Here is a 15000-nt window from a genome sequence, read left to right as displayed (position 1 = left end):
CCCGCCCCAATAGTGGAAAGTTCTGAAGTACATTTACTCAAGTATGTTACTGCTGTAGCTTACTTGAGTATAAGGCAGTGGTGGCCATTTTGTGGTGCCACAGATCGAATGCCCATTAATTCTTCCCATAGAGATTCCCGAAAGTATTTATATTAACTACTTTAAGCCTGGAACCAAGCCATCCAGGTTCCTGGTGAATCATGACCATAACACATTTGATTCTGTGTCAAAAAATATTTGAAAACCTCAAAACAAAGGGTATTTATTATCATAAACCTATTAAATATTCAAATATTTTTTTGACACAGAATCAAATGTTTTATGGTTTTATGGCTGTTTAGCAGATGTGTTGTAGTCTAATAGGCTACAAAACATAGCCTATATACATTAAACCCTGTTTTATACTTTGGCTATTCGAAAATAGCCAGCTCACATGTGTATTGTACTTTTACCAAAAAAAAAGGCCTACATCAGGCCTACATGCCCTTTCCTTGTAACAGAGTAGGCCTATTTTACACTCTCTCACACACGCACGCACGCACGCACGCACGCACGCACACGCACACACACACACACACACACACACACACACACACACACACACACACACACACACACTCTCTCTCTCTCTCTCTCTCTCTCTCTCTCTCTCTCTCTCTCTCGCTCTCTCTCTCTCTCTCTCTCTCTCTCTCTCTCTCTCTCTCTCTCTCTCCCTCTCCCCCCCCCTTCTCTCACCCCCAGAATGCACGCGCACACGGACGCGCACATCGTGCTACGGATCCACGGCGCCTCCTTGCGGACACTGGCGAGCTGGGGCGCGCGTGCAGGAGGAGGGGAGAGGAGGGATCTCACAGGTTCTTCTTGCAGGGCTGGACGGGAGAGGAGAGCGAAGGAACGACTCTTCTGCGGGAAGAAAGCATCCAGGACTTTTATTCTCATTTCTTCTCCTCCTTTTCTTCTTCTCCTCATTCCGCCGGAGATGAGGCAGTGAAGATCCACGGACGGACTATTCGACAAACTGTTCTGAAGTTGTCCCAGAAAGAGTTCGGGTAAGAGGCAAACACTTTTACGCACAGCATAGTTCTTCTCATCTGTCTGTGACTGTCTGCGCGTGTCTCGCTCTGATCGCCATCTGTCTCTCAAGCGCAAGGTCTGACTTCACTGCAGTGAAGAAGGAAACTTCACGGATTTCACGGATTTTAGCTTAAAATTCAGATATTAGATAACACATGTTCAGTACGTATGTCCGAAATTATGCAACCTAGCTACATATATTTTACTCAGTCAGTATATGTACGGATGAGAAACCCTGAAGAAGATGTCAGTTTAGTATTCTGTCCTAGCCCAGGCAGTTAGGGACAGTTGATGTGAAGGCACCTTCGCAACCTAATGAGCCATTGCACTGGCTGTCCACTAGAGGGAGGCATAGTAAAGTGGTGAAGATTGGCTGGTGGCCAGAAGTTTGGGGGTATCCCGTTGTCCAAGAGATAGGGCCTGGGGCGGTGGGCCTACGATAACAGAATTGACAGTAGCATTGATGTTTGACCACCCAGCAGGTAAAGATGAAGAAAAGTGTCTGTGGAGGAAGTACAGTAGGCTAAAAGACAGCCAGTCAGCCCACCACACCACACCACATCTGAGAACAGCATGTTGAGGCCCTTTGAAGTGGTTTGAAACCAATCTGAAAAGTAGACTAATTGAAATGGCCAATAACCTGCTTGATGACCTAAACATGGTTAGCTTGGATTGTTCTGTCATTTATCATGTCACTACAGCTCCATGACTTTTCCATCCTGATTGGAAAAGTGTACTTTCAGCCAGTTTTATATTGGCCTTGACCTTGAAATTGCAAGTAACATTTGGTTCAGCAGTGGAAATGTTTCCAATTAATCTCTACATATGCCATAGTGGGTCTTATCTGCTTTTTTTTTATTGTGTGATAGTTTGAAATGTGTCTTCAACAAATTGTGATGTAGTCCTATATTTCTTTGTGCCCATATTTGCAGCATAGTAAAGGCTTAATTCACAGTGAAATCCTCAGTGTTAATTTAGCCATGATGAGAGTGTAAAAAAAGACTTTTGCTGCTTTCTTATGCATTACGTAACTCTGGCAGCCATGTTTGCTCCCAGTTGACAAAATGGCCTTTGGTTGTTCTGTTTAACCCAAACTGATGCCAGGTGTGCACTCCCACTCAGCTAGACCTGACTCATACTGAAGAGATTCATGAACTTACCAGTCAGAGCCAGCAGACACACAATTTGTTTATTTTTTGCCATTTCTTGTGCATTGCTTTGTCAGTCAACTAACAGACATAATGGCGTGAAGACATTACATGTGGTGAGAGGATATGTGCATAACAGGCTATTATAATTGTGTGTTTAGTTTCTGCTTATAATAACATTTGTAGACATAGTTCTAGATTCGTTTTAAATTATCCATTTTCCATCCCCTTTATTTTACTTAAAGGTAGGCTATATTCTGATAGTACTCATTGCTATAGAGTGTCTGTTCAGTAACAGGAGTCTCCATGTCTCTCCAGCTCTTTATTAAAAAGAAAATGCATTTTCAGGTCGGGACACCAATTTTGTCCAATCAGGATAGAGACTCAGTCAGGATATAGATTAAACAAGTGAAAATGGAAGTGATGACACAAAGAAATGAGCAGACTGGAACACTATCAAAATTAAGCTGCTAAATGGGTACTCTCTCCTGATTGGCTGACATTGTATCACCTACCTGAAAAGGTGTTTTCTGTTTATTAAAGAGCTGGAGTGACGCAGAGACCCTTACTGAACAAACACTCTATAGCAGTGATTATATCACAATATAGTGATTTAACCTTTTAACAAAAAACACAACATATCAACCTATCTTCATATTGATCCTCATTCATGCTCATTATAATATGGTAATTTCTTTGTCTACCCCATCTATGACTCATGGGCTGTGGACAGTTCAGAGACCTGCCTACCAGTGACATCATTGATGAGGAATCCAAGCTAATATAAACTGCAGGCTTTCTATTCCTGGAAAGTTAGCATGCTATAATGGAAGTCATTGAAAAGAAAAAGCCTGCATAATGATGATGTCACTGGTTGGCGGGTTTGTAATAGCTTGGCATGGCCAGGCTAATATCACTGCATATAGATGTCTGGAATCTCTGTGTGCGGAACCTGCATTTCCAAGGGGGGGATACAAAAAAATGACGTTTAACGTGATAAACCCGCCCCACATTTGCATTCTGGTTCCTGATTGGTGCCCCGCAACTTCGGGGGCTGCAAAATCCAATCACAACCAAGTGGGGCCAGACTAATCTGCCGAGGGCTATTTTTAATTTTTTTTTTCACTGGCAGATTCGTCTGGTTTACAGGCTAGGTTTCTAATGTGTCCACAGCCCTCCTATGAGACACAGACCAAGTAGAAAATAATGGTACCATTTTATGATGAGTATTAGTGAGGACCAATTATATGAAGATAAGTTGAAAATGGGTGAAGTCGTCCTTTAATTTGCAGTGTATCCCCCCCCCCCCCCCCCCCCCCCACAAATCTTCTCTTTTGTTTGCGTTTGATCAAAGCTGAAATGGTAAATAAAGCAACAGGTGGATAGATGGATGTAATGCAACCCTCTTGACAGAAGAGTGTGCTGTACCCCTATCTGTCAGGCAGGAGAAGAGGAAGATGCTGGGGTTAGAGGTCGCCGCTCTGTGCTTGCTTTTTGGAACCGTGGCGCACGGCCAGGCCACCTGTGCCAGTGAGTGCCATCCAGCTGGACACAGCATGTTTTTCATGTCCATCTCATTACCTGACTTTGCTCTTTAAGGACCCATGGGATGCACTTTATAAGCAATAGAAATGCACATTTAATTTAAATGGATTATCAGTGTGAATCTCTTGCAGTGTTGCATAGATGTGTGTTTGCCTGTCTCCCTTCCAGAAAAGCATGAGTGTCCCATAGATATTTACTTCACCATCGATACATCAGAGACCATCGCTCTCCAAGAGTCACCCCCTGGAGCATTTGTGGAGAGCATCAAGGTACCTCATTTACCCCAATATCCCCATTATTTAACTGAACTTTTATTTAACTGAACTTAGCACGGAATAGTGTTTATTATTTGGATTAACATCAATTAATGTGAGACAGCGCTACTATACTGTCAGCTGACCCATTTATTAATTATGTGTGCTTGTTTGTGTCATATTCTAGGCATTCACAGTGCAGTTTGCACAGGGCCTAGAAGATGCTGAATACAAAGGTTTGGTTAATATCCGTTGGGCCATCGGTGGTCTGCACTTTTCCCAGACACAGCAAGTGTTCGCCCGCCTAGGAACCAAGGATGCCTTCATTCAGGTGACTGACAGAGACACACGCACGCACGCACGCACGCACGCACACACACACATACACACATGCAAGCAAATGTAAACATCGTTTGGTGAAATGAGAACCACGTTTTTTTTTATGTTTTAACAACAGAAATCTTGCATTGGGATCCCGGCACAAAATATTTTCAGATGGGCGTCCACTGCCAAATACATATTAATTTGAGGGAACCACTTATTTAAACATACACTTCACTCAGATCCCATGGCTTTACATTCCTGGTCGCAGGGGAATGATACAGTTACTAAACAATTGCAAGCTAGAAGGATTTGAAATGCGTTCAGTCTCATCCTACGATGAATAGTTCAGGAATTCATATTGTTAATCAATAACTGACTCAATTGACCTTGACTGTTGACCACTAAATTGCACCATATGTCAGTTATTGAGTTAGATATCTAATATATTGAGTATTACGTTTCTGCCTGTGATTTGATGATGATGTACAGTAGTGTATTGTCATTGCAGACAGAGTTACATACATACTACTCGCAGCCTTATTACAATAGATTTGTAATCGCTTAACTAATTGACAGGGATCTGTAAAATATTTTAATTGGATCTAGGGCTGTCACTATCAACTATTTTCTTAGCGATTATTCTATCAATTACTTTTTCAATTTATCAAATAATGTGTAAATCAATGAATTACTTAAGCCCTATTTTATACTTTGTCACACAACAGTGCAAATAGTGAAAATAGCTTGATCTACAAGGTCACAACGCATCAGAGGGTTATAGATCAGCTATTTTCACAATCTTTTTTATTTGTGCATTTATAAAAAAATATATATATATAATGAACTGCCCAAAATAGGGATTTATTATTCATTGATTATTTTATTAAATTATGAATTATTTTGTGTAATTGATTACTATCTGTCATACTATCTGCATGTCTTCTATGGAAGCGTGTTGCACAGCGAAAATAGCCGATCTACAAGCTCTTCATTCACTCATTGAGAGCTTGTAGAGTATTTTCGGTTATTATTCAATAAGTTCAGAAGCATCTTCCATAAATGGTCTCGGATATTTCTTAAAAGCAAAGCTTAAAGCCTCAATCTGGGATTTCTTCACCTGGTTGGCTGTACATAGAACAACAAAAGCAATATTGCTAAAATGTAATAACTTTTAATATTGTGCTAATTGTTTGATTTTATTTTGCTTCAATCCATGCTACCTACCTACCTATCAATTCCCAGGGCGTTAGGGGAATCCGATATCTGGGTAAGGGTACCTACATCGACTGCGCCCTCACCAACATGACCCAGGAAATGCATCGCATGCCCGCCGACCCCCAAGCCCTGCGGTTCGCCGTGGTCATCACCGACGGCCACGTGACGGGAAACCCATGCGGAGGCATTAAGGTGGCGGCGGAGAGGGCGCGCGACGAGGGCATCAGGATGTTCGTGGTGGCGGCGTCCAAGAACGTTGACGAGACGGGCCTGAGGGAGATCGCCAACTCGCCCGCCATGGTCTTCTCAGGTGCAGAGCCAACGGGATTCATGGCCGTGGACCTGAGCTCAGGCAGACCTGTCATCCACACCGCCACCATCAAACGCATCATCGAGACCATGGTAACGCACACTCACCCAGGGTTATTATAGTTAACTAAAACTAGCGAAATTACAAAAACTAGAATTGAAACAAACAACAGGCTTTACAAAAAACAAAATATCCTTAGTATTAGTCTTTGTCAATTAGTTCATACTGAAATCATGTAGCATGTTTTAAGCCCTGTTGTCAAGAATTGTAAAAGAAAGCTTCAACAATTATGAAAATCTACAAGCTCACAACGTTTCACGATGCGATGTGAGCTTGCAGATCTGCTATTTTCATAATCTTTCGGAGCTTTGTGATTCTTGCCGCTGACTACCCTATGTTACAATTAAAAACTGAAACTAACAATTAAACTAATATAAACTAAACGAATGAAAACTGACATTTGAAACAAAAAGTCTAAAAGAAACAAAACTTCATAAAACTAATGAAAAATGTAAAACTAATAACCTTGCACTGAACACGTGTTAAAGGGATTCTAGGCAACATTAAGCCTAAATTTAAAAAAAAAATATATATATATATTTTGCATTTTTTCCCCTCTATCAGCCACTATATAATGATGCTGGGGTGTTTTCCTGCATTGAAACACAGTCCTCTTTCTGAAATCCGTATTTTCCCTACTATTTATGTTTTGACATCCGGGTATCCGGGACATAAATTAACGCATGCATGTGCGCGTCCGTGCGCGTCCGTGTGAACTTTTTACTTTCGGTTTTAAAACGCTCTCAAACTTCTTTTTTGAGGCACAGAATTTACTTTTAAGATAGCGTTTGGATAGAATTTAGTTGTTTAACTTCATATATGTGGTCAATTTATCATGACAGAGCCTATTTAAAAATAAAAATTCAGAGAACCGGCAGGGGCGGGCAGTGGCACGCATTGTATCCGAATAAAGCAACCTATTTTCGGCATTGGCCCGTTTAGAAGTCCCCCCTGCGTCACCCCCTGGTGGTCGGGGAAACGAACTGCTGGAGGGGCGTTTTTTTTTTTAACAGTTTTTTTCTTTTTTTATCTCTGAACCTACAATCCCTTTAAGATTGACACACGGCGGAACCGCATTGGTAATCCTAACCACTTAAGCCACTTAAAGCGCAATATACTCCTTCTGACGTCGGGTTTCGGACAGGCTTTCTGAACTATAGTCAGGAGGTGCAGGAGTGCAGAGAAAAAGTTCTGAGGTCGCCCAATCCGAAGTCCGTAATGACGTCAATTTGTAGTTTCGAAGAAAAGTGCGGACGTAGGAAGGAGTATATATTGCACTTCAGCCAACTATACGATGTACTAGTATCATAAATAGTGAAAATAAAAGGTTCTGAAGCGTGCGGGTAGTTCAGTCGGTAGGGCACTTTCCTTTTGACCACAAGGTCATGGGTTCGACTCAGCGCGTGAGTAGCACAGTGTGGCAAGTCGTGCGACAAGTACTGGGAGCTGATGGGTGGTGTTGCGCTCCACCTCAGCAATCCATCTCTCAGGGGTCTAGCACTTTGAGAAATGGCGATAGACTCCCGCGCTCTGGCTCATACCGACAATATGCCTCTCCGACCTACTTACTTAGAAGATCAACAAGCTCACATACAGTATGTGATGCGTTTTGAGCTTGTCGATTGACTAGTTTGGCTATTTGGGAATTATATATATTTTTTAAAAACATTGTCGCCTATTAATAGTGACATGCTGAAAATACAGACCCTCAGGGTCAAAGTGCTTAATTTCGTTTATAACTTTTGTGTATCTGACATTAAATATTTTCTTTTCTTTTCTTCTGACAGCAACATATGGCTTACACAGAGGTAAGATGGAGCATCATCTGTTTTTGTTGTTGTTTTTATATATATTTTCTTTCTTATCTTTCTATATTTTGTCATGCATATTTGGTCATACAGCGTTATTATTAACCTTTCTTCTACAGTGTTACAAGGTGTCCTGCTTGGAGACACCAGGGCCTGATGGTCCAAAAGGCCACAGGGGACAGAAAGTGAGTCACACACACACACACACACACACACACACTTTTTAAAAACCTTGGATGGAACATTGGAAATGGTCAGCACTTGTAATACAGTCTGTAGTCTGTAGTGCATTGCGCGTCAATATCTTTGAGGGAATCTTTCATTTTAGAATAATTAGTTGAAATGACAATACTGTATATCATGAAATACTACTGGAACATTCAATTAGATCAGCCAGCGTTACAAAATCGTGGGATAAAAAGTATTAAGGAAAAAAAAGTCACTTTTTGCCAATACTGATTTTGTCCAATACTCACACACATCAGTACATATTATCCCTGGAGCCATGTAATCAAGATGTAGCAGTCAGATTTTTCATTCTGATTGGCTATTGGCAATGTTTGCGAGCCCGGGGTAGCGCTCCGAGGCTCTCACTTTCCTAGTTGGTTATTCATGGGAAATGCATTGGTCATTTTCATCAAGCCTCTCTTGTGGATTGGGCCTCTCTTGTGGATTGGGTCTCATCAACATGCAGACCTGCGAGGCGCACCGTTGCTCCGATCCGCACCAAACTTGGCACCAACACTGGTCAGGGGTCTATTATCAGAATAGCCGCACCAGGGGCCACGTGTGCCACAGACGCACCATTGCTCTGTGTTCCTATTGGCTGCGGTTTAAACAGCCATAACTCCAGTTCCCAGCATGCTAAAGGCCCCAAACTTGGTGGGTGCTCTTAGACGGGCTGCCATTTGCTGATGCCCCGCCCCCTCTGTGTTCCTATTGAATGGGGTTTAAATGGCCATAAGTCCATTTCCCAGTATGCTAAATGCTTCAAGATTGGTAGGTGGTCTTACAGGACTGTATTTGTGGAAGTGGATCTGTTCACCTCCGGTTTTACCAGGAAGTGGTCGTAGACCCCTACCTCCCGAACATAAGGTCGCGAAGGTATGACAGTGGACCTGGGTGCTTCAAGTGCATCGTTGCTCAGCAGCAGTGTTAGAGCAGTGTTTAACCCTTCAAATGGCCTGGTGACCATTACTCTTATCAGCGCAACATAGGACTAGGTTTGAAGGCTGTGTAGCGGCCTGAAAATCTAGTGCTCTGAAATTGTCCAGAACTCCAGATACTTGGATGGTTGCCCGCTGGCCAATGAAGTTTCTAACCCTCCACCTTGTTTTGGCCAGGCTGAAGCCTGCCTCATCCACAAATATGTATTTGTGGTGGTTCTCTGCAGCATCTCCATTACCCTAGTCAAAGAAATCAATGTACACACAACAGAATATCAAACTTGAATCATTCACAGCAGGAACCTTGAAACAGAACATATACCTGAGCATACTCAACCCACTGTTGTTTCAGTCTATCTGCATTCCTTAAAAAAAAACCTGAGACCTGGAGCCTTGACAGAATCCCAGATATGATTGGAAAACGTCTGGCTGCAACATTGCCAAGCTCATCAACACTTCCAATCAATTACGTGCTGCTGTATTTCGGTCAAACAGCAGATGTCATTTCTGGCCCGAAACATCCACAGCCAGCTCTTGTTGAGTGCTAAGGATTCGATCCCTATCACCGGTATTTGGTTGCAGGGAAAACAAAGAACACATTCAGTCACCACCACCACTGTTGAGCTTGTTCCATAGAACATGTCTGACTGCCTGATGTTGGGCTGCCTGCCTGCTTCATGTTGTTGTCATGTTGATGCAAAGTGGATACAGCTTCTTTTATATCCGTACCTCAAGGTCAAACCAATCATCAGTAATGGTTTGTCATTTTTGTAAAAGCCAGGAAAATGGCCGGCCTACTTCTTATGATCTAAACCTGGAATTGTGTTCTTCAGTTTCTATAAAACTAATGTTACAGTTATCATATTGAATTACTGTATTCATTGATAGTTAGAGGCATTTAACGAAATGTCTTTTAAATACTTTGATGGTAAGTTGTGTCAAATCACCAAGTTATTTGATGTTCTGTGATTTCTATTTATTGTATCCAAGCAATTGAAAAAAGGGTTTTGAAACTTGGAACTGTTGAATATCTGTTGTAAAGATTGTATCCAAGGTTTTGAAAAAGTTACCTCAAGGTTCTGAGTTTCAAAGTGATTGTGAAAAACTGTAATACACTCATACAGACAGACACACACACACACACACACACACACACACACACACACACACACACACACACACACACACACACACACACACACACACACACACACACACACACACACACACACACACACACACACACACACACACACACACATACACTCATACACATGCTACATAGTACACAGAGACACACATAGATACACACTGAAGTAAACACATACACGCTAACTCACTGGTGCTGATCGACGTTTTGCTAACTGCCTGTTCTGATTCTGTTCAGGGATCTAAAGGAGACAACGGTGATCCAGGTCTGAAAGGAGAGAGAGGTCGCCCAGGAGACCCCGGTATCGAGGGTCCTATCGGTCAGCCTGGTGTCAAAGTATGACCCCACTCATTAATCATCTCCTCATTCATTGGCAAAGTACTGTATGTTTGTTACAGTACTGTCCCATAATAATCCTATTCTGCTTCTCATTTGTTCCTTTGCGTAGGGAGAGCCAGGTCTGAGGGGTGAGAAGGTGAGCTAACGACTTCCATCTTTCTTTTGAGTCATTGTCTGTCTCATTATGTTCTAGGTTTTGGGGTCAATCGTTGTGGCGTAATTGTGAAAATGGAAATTGATTTACCAATGATTGATTGTGGAACATTGATAACAGTAATATAACCTTTGACTTGGTATCTGCCCACAGGGAGAGATCGGACATGAGGGGAAGAAGGTAAGACTTCCTCCAATCATGAATAACTAAATAATCTACTATGTAGAGCCATCAGTCAATGTGAATTCTGATTGGTCCATCTCCTTCTCCTCACCAGGGTGTGGGCGGCCTTGCAGGGCGCAACGGAACTGACGGACAGAAGGTAAGAACTTTGCGTTGGGATGTATGGAGGTGTACAGGAAGTAGCCTACCCTAGTTAGAGTTTGGAACTCACTGGTGTTTAAAATCTCCACCCACCCCATCCCTCCCCTTACTCTCTGTCCTTTTCTCAGGGTAAAATCGGACGGATTGGCGCTCCAGGGTGCAAAGGTGACCCAGGCGACAGGGTATGGTCTGAAATATATTGACATCATGGTCATATATATGTTGTCACACTGTGGCATATTAATTGTATTATTTATGATGCATGTGTGATATGTTTCAGGGTCCTGACGGTCACCCTGGAGATTTCGGAGATAGTGGTATCGCTGGCTCTGATGGCGAGAAGGTACAGGAATCGCAAACCTCCGTCGCACCCCCATTAACCTTTATTGTCACTCAACTGTGTGTCTAACTCTATGTATGTATGTGTGTGTGTGTGTGTGTGTGTGTGTGTGTGTGTGTGTGTGTGTGTGTGTGTGTGTGTGTGTGTCCTGTCCAGGGGGATGCCGGTCGCCCAGGAAGGTCAGGTCCACCCGGCCCGTCCGGAGACCCTGGGCCGAAGGTAAAACCAGGAAGTTACCCATTACCCTTTTCACCCCCAGAATGCTGAACACTGTCTAGTGTAAATAATTAAAGAGTTAGCCTTGTATCGTTCCTCTCAGCCAGGGAGAATGGTATAAGGCTACCCGATGCAAGGACAAAGGGTTAAGGTCAGAGGTCAAAGTTCAGAGGTTAAACTCAGGTGTCTGTCTCTTCCACAGAGTGAGAAAGGAAGTTCTGGCTCGCCCGGCTTCCCTGGACTGAAAGGAAAATCAGTAAGCCTTACTTTGTAACACACCAAACAAAGATACTTTATGGAAATGAAAATGTAGGTTTCATGGTGATGTGATGCTAACCTGTGTGGTGTCTTTCCTAGGGTACCCCTGGAGGCCCAGGTGTCAAAGGAGAACCAGTAAGAGCTAGATTTCATCCACCTAATTTACCCACTGAGTTTACGGTACGGTCTTATGTGCTAAGCTGTGTTTTGTTCTTCTAGGGGAGACGAGGAGACTTTGGGCCAAAGGGCGCTCAAGGACCAGATGGAATTAAGGGAGTCAACGTATGTCCCGATGTTTACATATTTACATGCAACCCATCTCAATGAAATTATCCACTAGGCATGTTTATATTCATCTCAGACCCAGTTCCACAATGACTTGTGACTGTAAGAGGGCTCAGGGGATGGGATTGATTTTCGTTTGGTCTGTGATGTACTGGGTGTACACATACTGCACATGCACTCATGATAACACCTGTCTTGATGTTGTCTTTGTATTTCAGGGTGAAATGGGCCCAGAGGGATTGAGGGGACTTCCAGGTGAAGTAGGAAACAAGGGAACCAAGGTAACGAGGCCTCAGATGCTAAACTCTTACTGTCCTCACCCCCTGTTCTCTAATCCACTCCCAGACAACATGTCCTTGCTAAATGATCTGTCTTTCCCGTGCAGGGAGACAACGGTCTGCCAGGGCCCAGGGGGCCTCCGGGATCGCCAGGAGACTCAGGGAAAAACGTAGGTGAAATTTCACCCGGTTCGTTTTGATTGGCCCACTGTATTCTTTTGAAATACAATCAAAACATTTCCAGGACTGTCTTGACCCGGTCAAAACATTGTTGAAATAATGCAATGATCTATTTGATGTCATTAACAAAATATGAGGGAATTGATGAGATAACACTCGACTTCATCTTAGGGCACCCGAGGTGACTCTGGTGATGCTGGACCAAGAGGAGACCCTGGACTGGCTGGACCAAAGGTACACAGTTTAAGTGTGCACATCTGTCACTCTCATGACTCTGTGAAGCGTTGTTTTGACTGTTTCTCTCTCTATGATTCAGGGAGATCAAGGAAGACCTGGCTTCAGCTATCCTGGAACAAGAGGACCATCGGTAATATAAACACCAAGGTTTTCATTAATAATCCCAAATGCCAAAGTTCTCCATCCAATCTTCCACGGTGCCTCCAACAAACACAACTGTCGTATTATGTTCGTATTTTGGAAGCCGGCTGGGGAGGGCGATCTCTTTCACCGCACTTGTGACTCCCACAGGTTGTTTAAGGTGCCGTTACAGCGGGGAGTGGAACTGGGAGGGGTTGCATTTTCCTACGCGCATTTTATGCACTCCTGGTGAATCTCCTCACTGCCAGGTGAAAAGAAGTGAATTGGTGGCATCATGTGTATCGGAGGAGACATGTGGTCGTCTACAACCTCCCCAAGACCGAACAGTAGGGGTTAGCAGTGACAGAAACTATACAAAAAGGAATTGGCATAACAACTAAATTGGGAGACATTTTGAAATTAAACAGTTATAACAGTATAAATAAATAACAGTATTAACCTCTTAAATAACACAAACCTGCTTCATTATCACAAATGAACTGTCTATCCCGTACTCCACTTCGCTAGTCTATCACTTCACCCATCCTTCCAATGCATCTCCATGATCAATTTTTGTTAAGGTATTAATGGTTAAACAAAATGGTAGATGGTGCATTGATATAGCCCCTTTCTCCAACGTGATTTACAATGTACATCATATTCACCCATTCACACACTAACACTGCTAATCGGGAGCAGTTAGGAGCTAAGTGTTTTGTTCAAGGAGATTTCTACACTAAACCAAGAGGAGTCAGGGACTGGGGAGAGAGGACCCTCTGATTCTAACAGTACGTTTTAACAGCGGGCGACTCTCGGGCGATCGTCAGGCGACATCGTCCAAAAGATAAAGACAATCCATCTTTCATCGCACCCCCGCCCACTTCGCCCTATCGCCAGTAGTTGCCGGCTCTCATAGACATATAATGCACTTCCGGAAAATACTATCCTGAATCGCCCGCTGTTTAAATCGCACCGTAAGGCAGCTGCTCTACCTCCTGAGCCACTGCCAGTAGCAGTGTGTGTGTGTGTGTGTGTGTGTGTGTGTGTGCGCGCCTCTCTCTCTCTCTCTCTCTCTCTCTCTCTCTCTCTCTCTCATCTCTCTCTCTCTCTCTCTCTCTCTCTATATATATATATATATATATATATATCTTTCTCCCTCCCCTAAAGCAGCTTACCGGACTTGTCTTGTGCTGTTTTGTAGGGTGAGAGAGGAGAGAAAGGTAATCCAGGACCCAGAGGTGGCAGAGGAGACTGTGGGTCCAAGGGAGGCCCAGGAAAGAAAGGACCTCCTGGCGACGTTGTGAGTAAAGGTGGTTTTATGCTGAAAAGTGTGAATACTTGTTCCGGCGAGTTTGTAGCAACCAAATCATGCAGTTGCAGTGACCTGAATCACAGCATTGGCCTTGACATCTGCTGTGTGTGCAGGCTCGCCGGCCGAATGACTCAAACTTTTTGCCCGCGTTCACACTAAGAACCCTATCTTGCAATCTTATCTTACCCACTTTATTATTTTGAAAAACATAGCTCACAATGCGCCGATGAGCATAAAGGATAAGGTGCTGCGCAAGATAGGGCCCTAGTTGCCCATCCATCGTCTGCAATTGGACAAAACCCATCACAGCAGGGTTGCCTAGTAGTGGCGAAGCATCTCTTCTAATTCACTTTCTGTCAACTTCTTCTGTTGTACATCTTATACTCTCTCTTCGTCCATTTCAAAAGGAATTGATGAGGCAGTGAGAGAGGATGTTTCCTTTTGTTGTTGTTGTGAGAACAATGTGAAACACCTCCGGCATGCTCCATTGGTTGACACACAAGTACACAAAAAAAAGTGTTTGTTTAACTCTTGAGAATGTGAAAATGTATTACATACCGGTCATCAAATTATTGGCTCAGGAATGCGCCGAAAAATATTTATTAATTTCACACATACAACTCCTAGTTAAATATTCTGTTATTTTATGTATTTGCAATTTCTCTACAGTAGTCTTTTTCTGTGGTGTTGAGTGTACATGCCTACTCTAACCTATTTAAAGGTAGGGTAAGTGATATTTTTTGGTTAAAACAAAAAGTATTTTGTTAAAAGTTTAAAGCACTATATTCTGATAGTAATCATTGCTATAGAGTGTTTGTTCAGTAACAGGAGTCTCCCGTCTCTCCAGCTCTTTAATAAACAGAAAATACATTTTCCGGTAGGTGTCAAAATCTCAGCCAATCA

The 15000-nt window shown here is 43.0% G+C and overlaps 1 protein-coding gene across 1 annotated transcript in view; it reads left to right on the top strand.

The window, feature by feature from the left end:
- Positions 1-838: 838 nt before the first annotated feature.
- Positions 839-15000, top strand: part of LOC311046174 (collagen alpha-2(VI) chain-like) — a 25016-nt gene continuing 10854 nt past the window's right edge. The window contains exons 1-22 of the mRNA XM_084058348.1: positions 839-1049; positions 3664-3752; positions 3936-4036; positions 4209-4352; positions 5588-5962; positions 7718-7738; positions 7858-7923; positions 10292-10390; positions 10503-10529; positions 10701-10727; positions 10825-10869; positions 11000-11053; positions 11152-11214; positions 11368-11430; positions 11630-11683; positions 11785-11820; positions 11905-11967; positions 12189-12251; positions 12356-12418; positions 12600-12662; positions 12745-12795; positions 13987-14085. Coding sequence (XP_083914474.1) covers positions 3680-3752; positions 3936-4036; positions 4209-4352; positions 5588-5962; positions 7718-7738; positions 7858-7923; positions 10292-10390; positions 10503-10529; positions 10701-10727; positions 10825-10869; positions 11000-11053; positions 11152-11214; positions 11368-11430; positions 11630-11683; positions 11785-11820; positions 11905-11967; positions 12189-12251; positions 12356-12418; positions 12600-12662; positions 12745-12795; positions 13987-14085 — 1650 coding nt within the window. The 5' untranslated portion in view covers positions 839-1049; positions 3664-3679. The remainder of the gene's footprint in view (positions 1050-3663; positions 3753-3935; positions 4037-4208; positions 4353-5587; positions 5963-7717; positions 7739-7857; positions 7924-10291; positions 10391-10502; positions 10530-10700; positions 10728-10824; positions 10870-10999; positions 11054-11151; positions 11215-11367; positions 11431-11629; positions 11684-11784; positions 11821-11904; positions 11968-12188; positions 12252-12355; positions 12419-12599; positions 12663-12744; positions 12796-13986; positions 14086-15000) is intronic.

The sequence above is a fragment of the Gymnoscopelus microlampas genome, assembly GCF_963454915.1.
Source record: "Gymnoscopelus microlampas genome assembly, chromosome: 5".
Lineage (NCBI taxonomy): Eukaryota > Metazoa > Chordata > Actinopteri > Myctophiformes > Myctophidae > Gymnoscopelus > Gymnoscopelus microlampas.
Note: the sequence above shows the minus strand (reverse complement) of the source record. Positions and strands in the feature narration are given on the sequence as shown.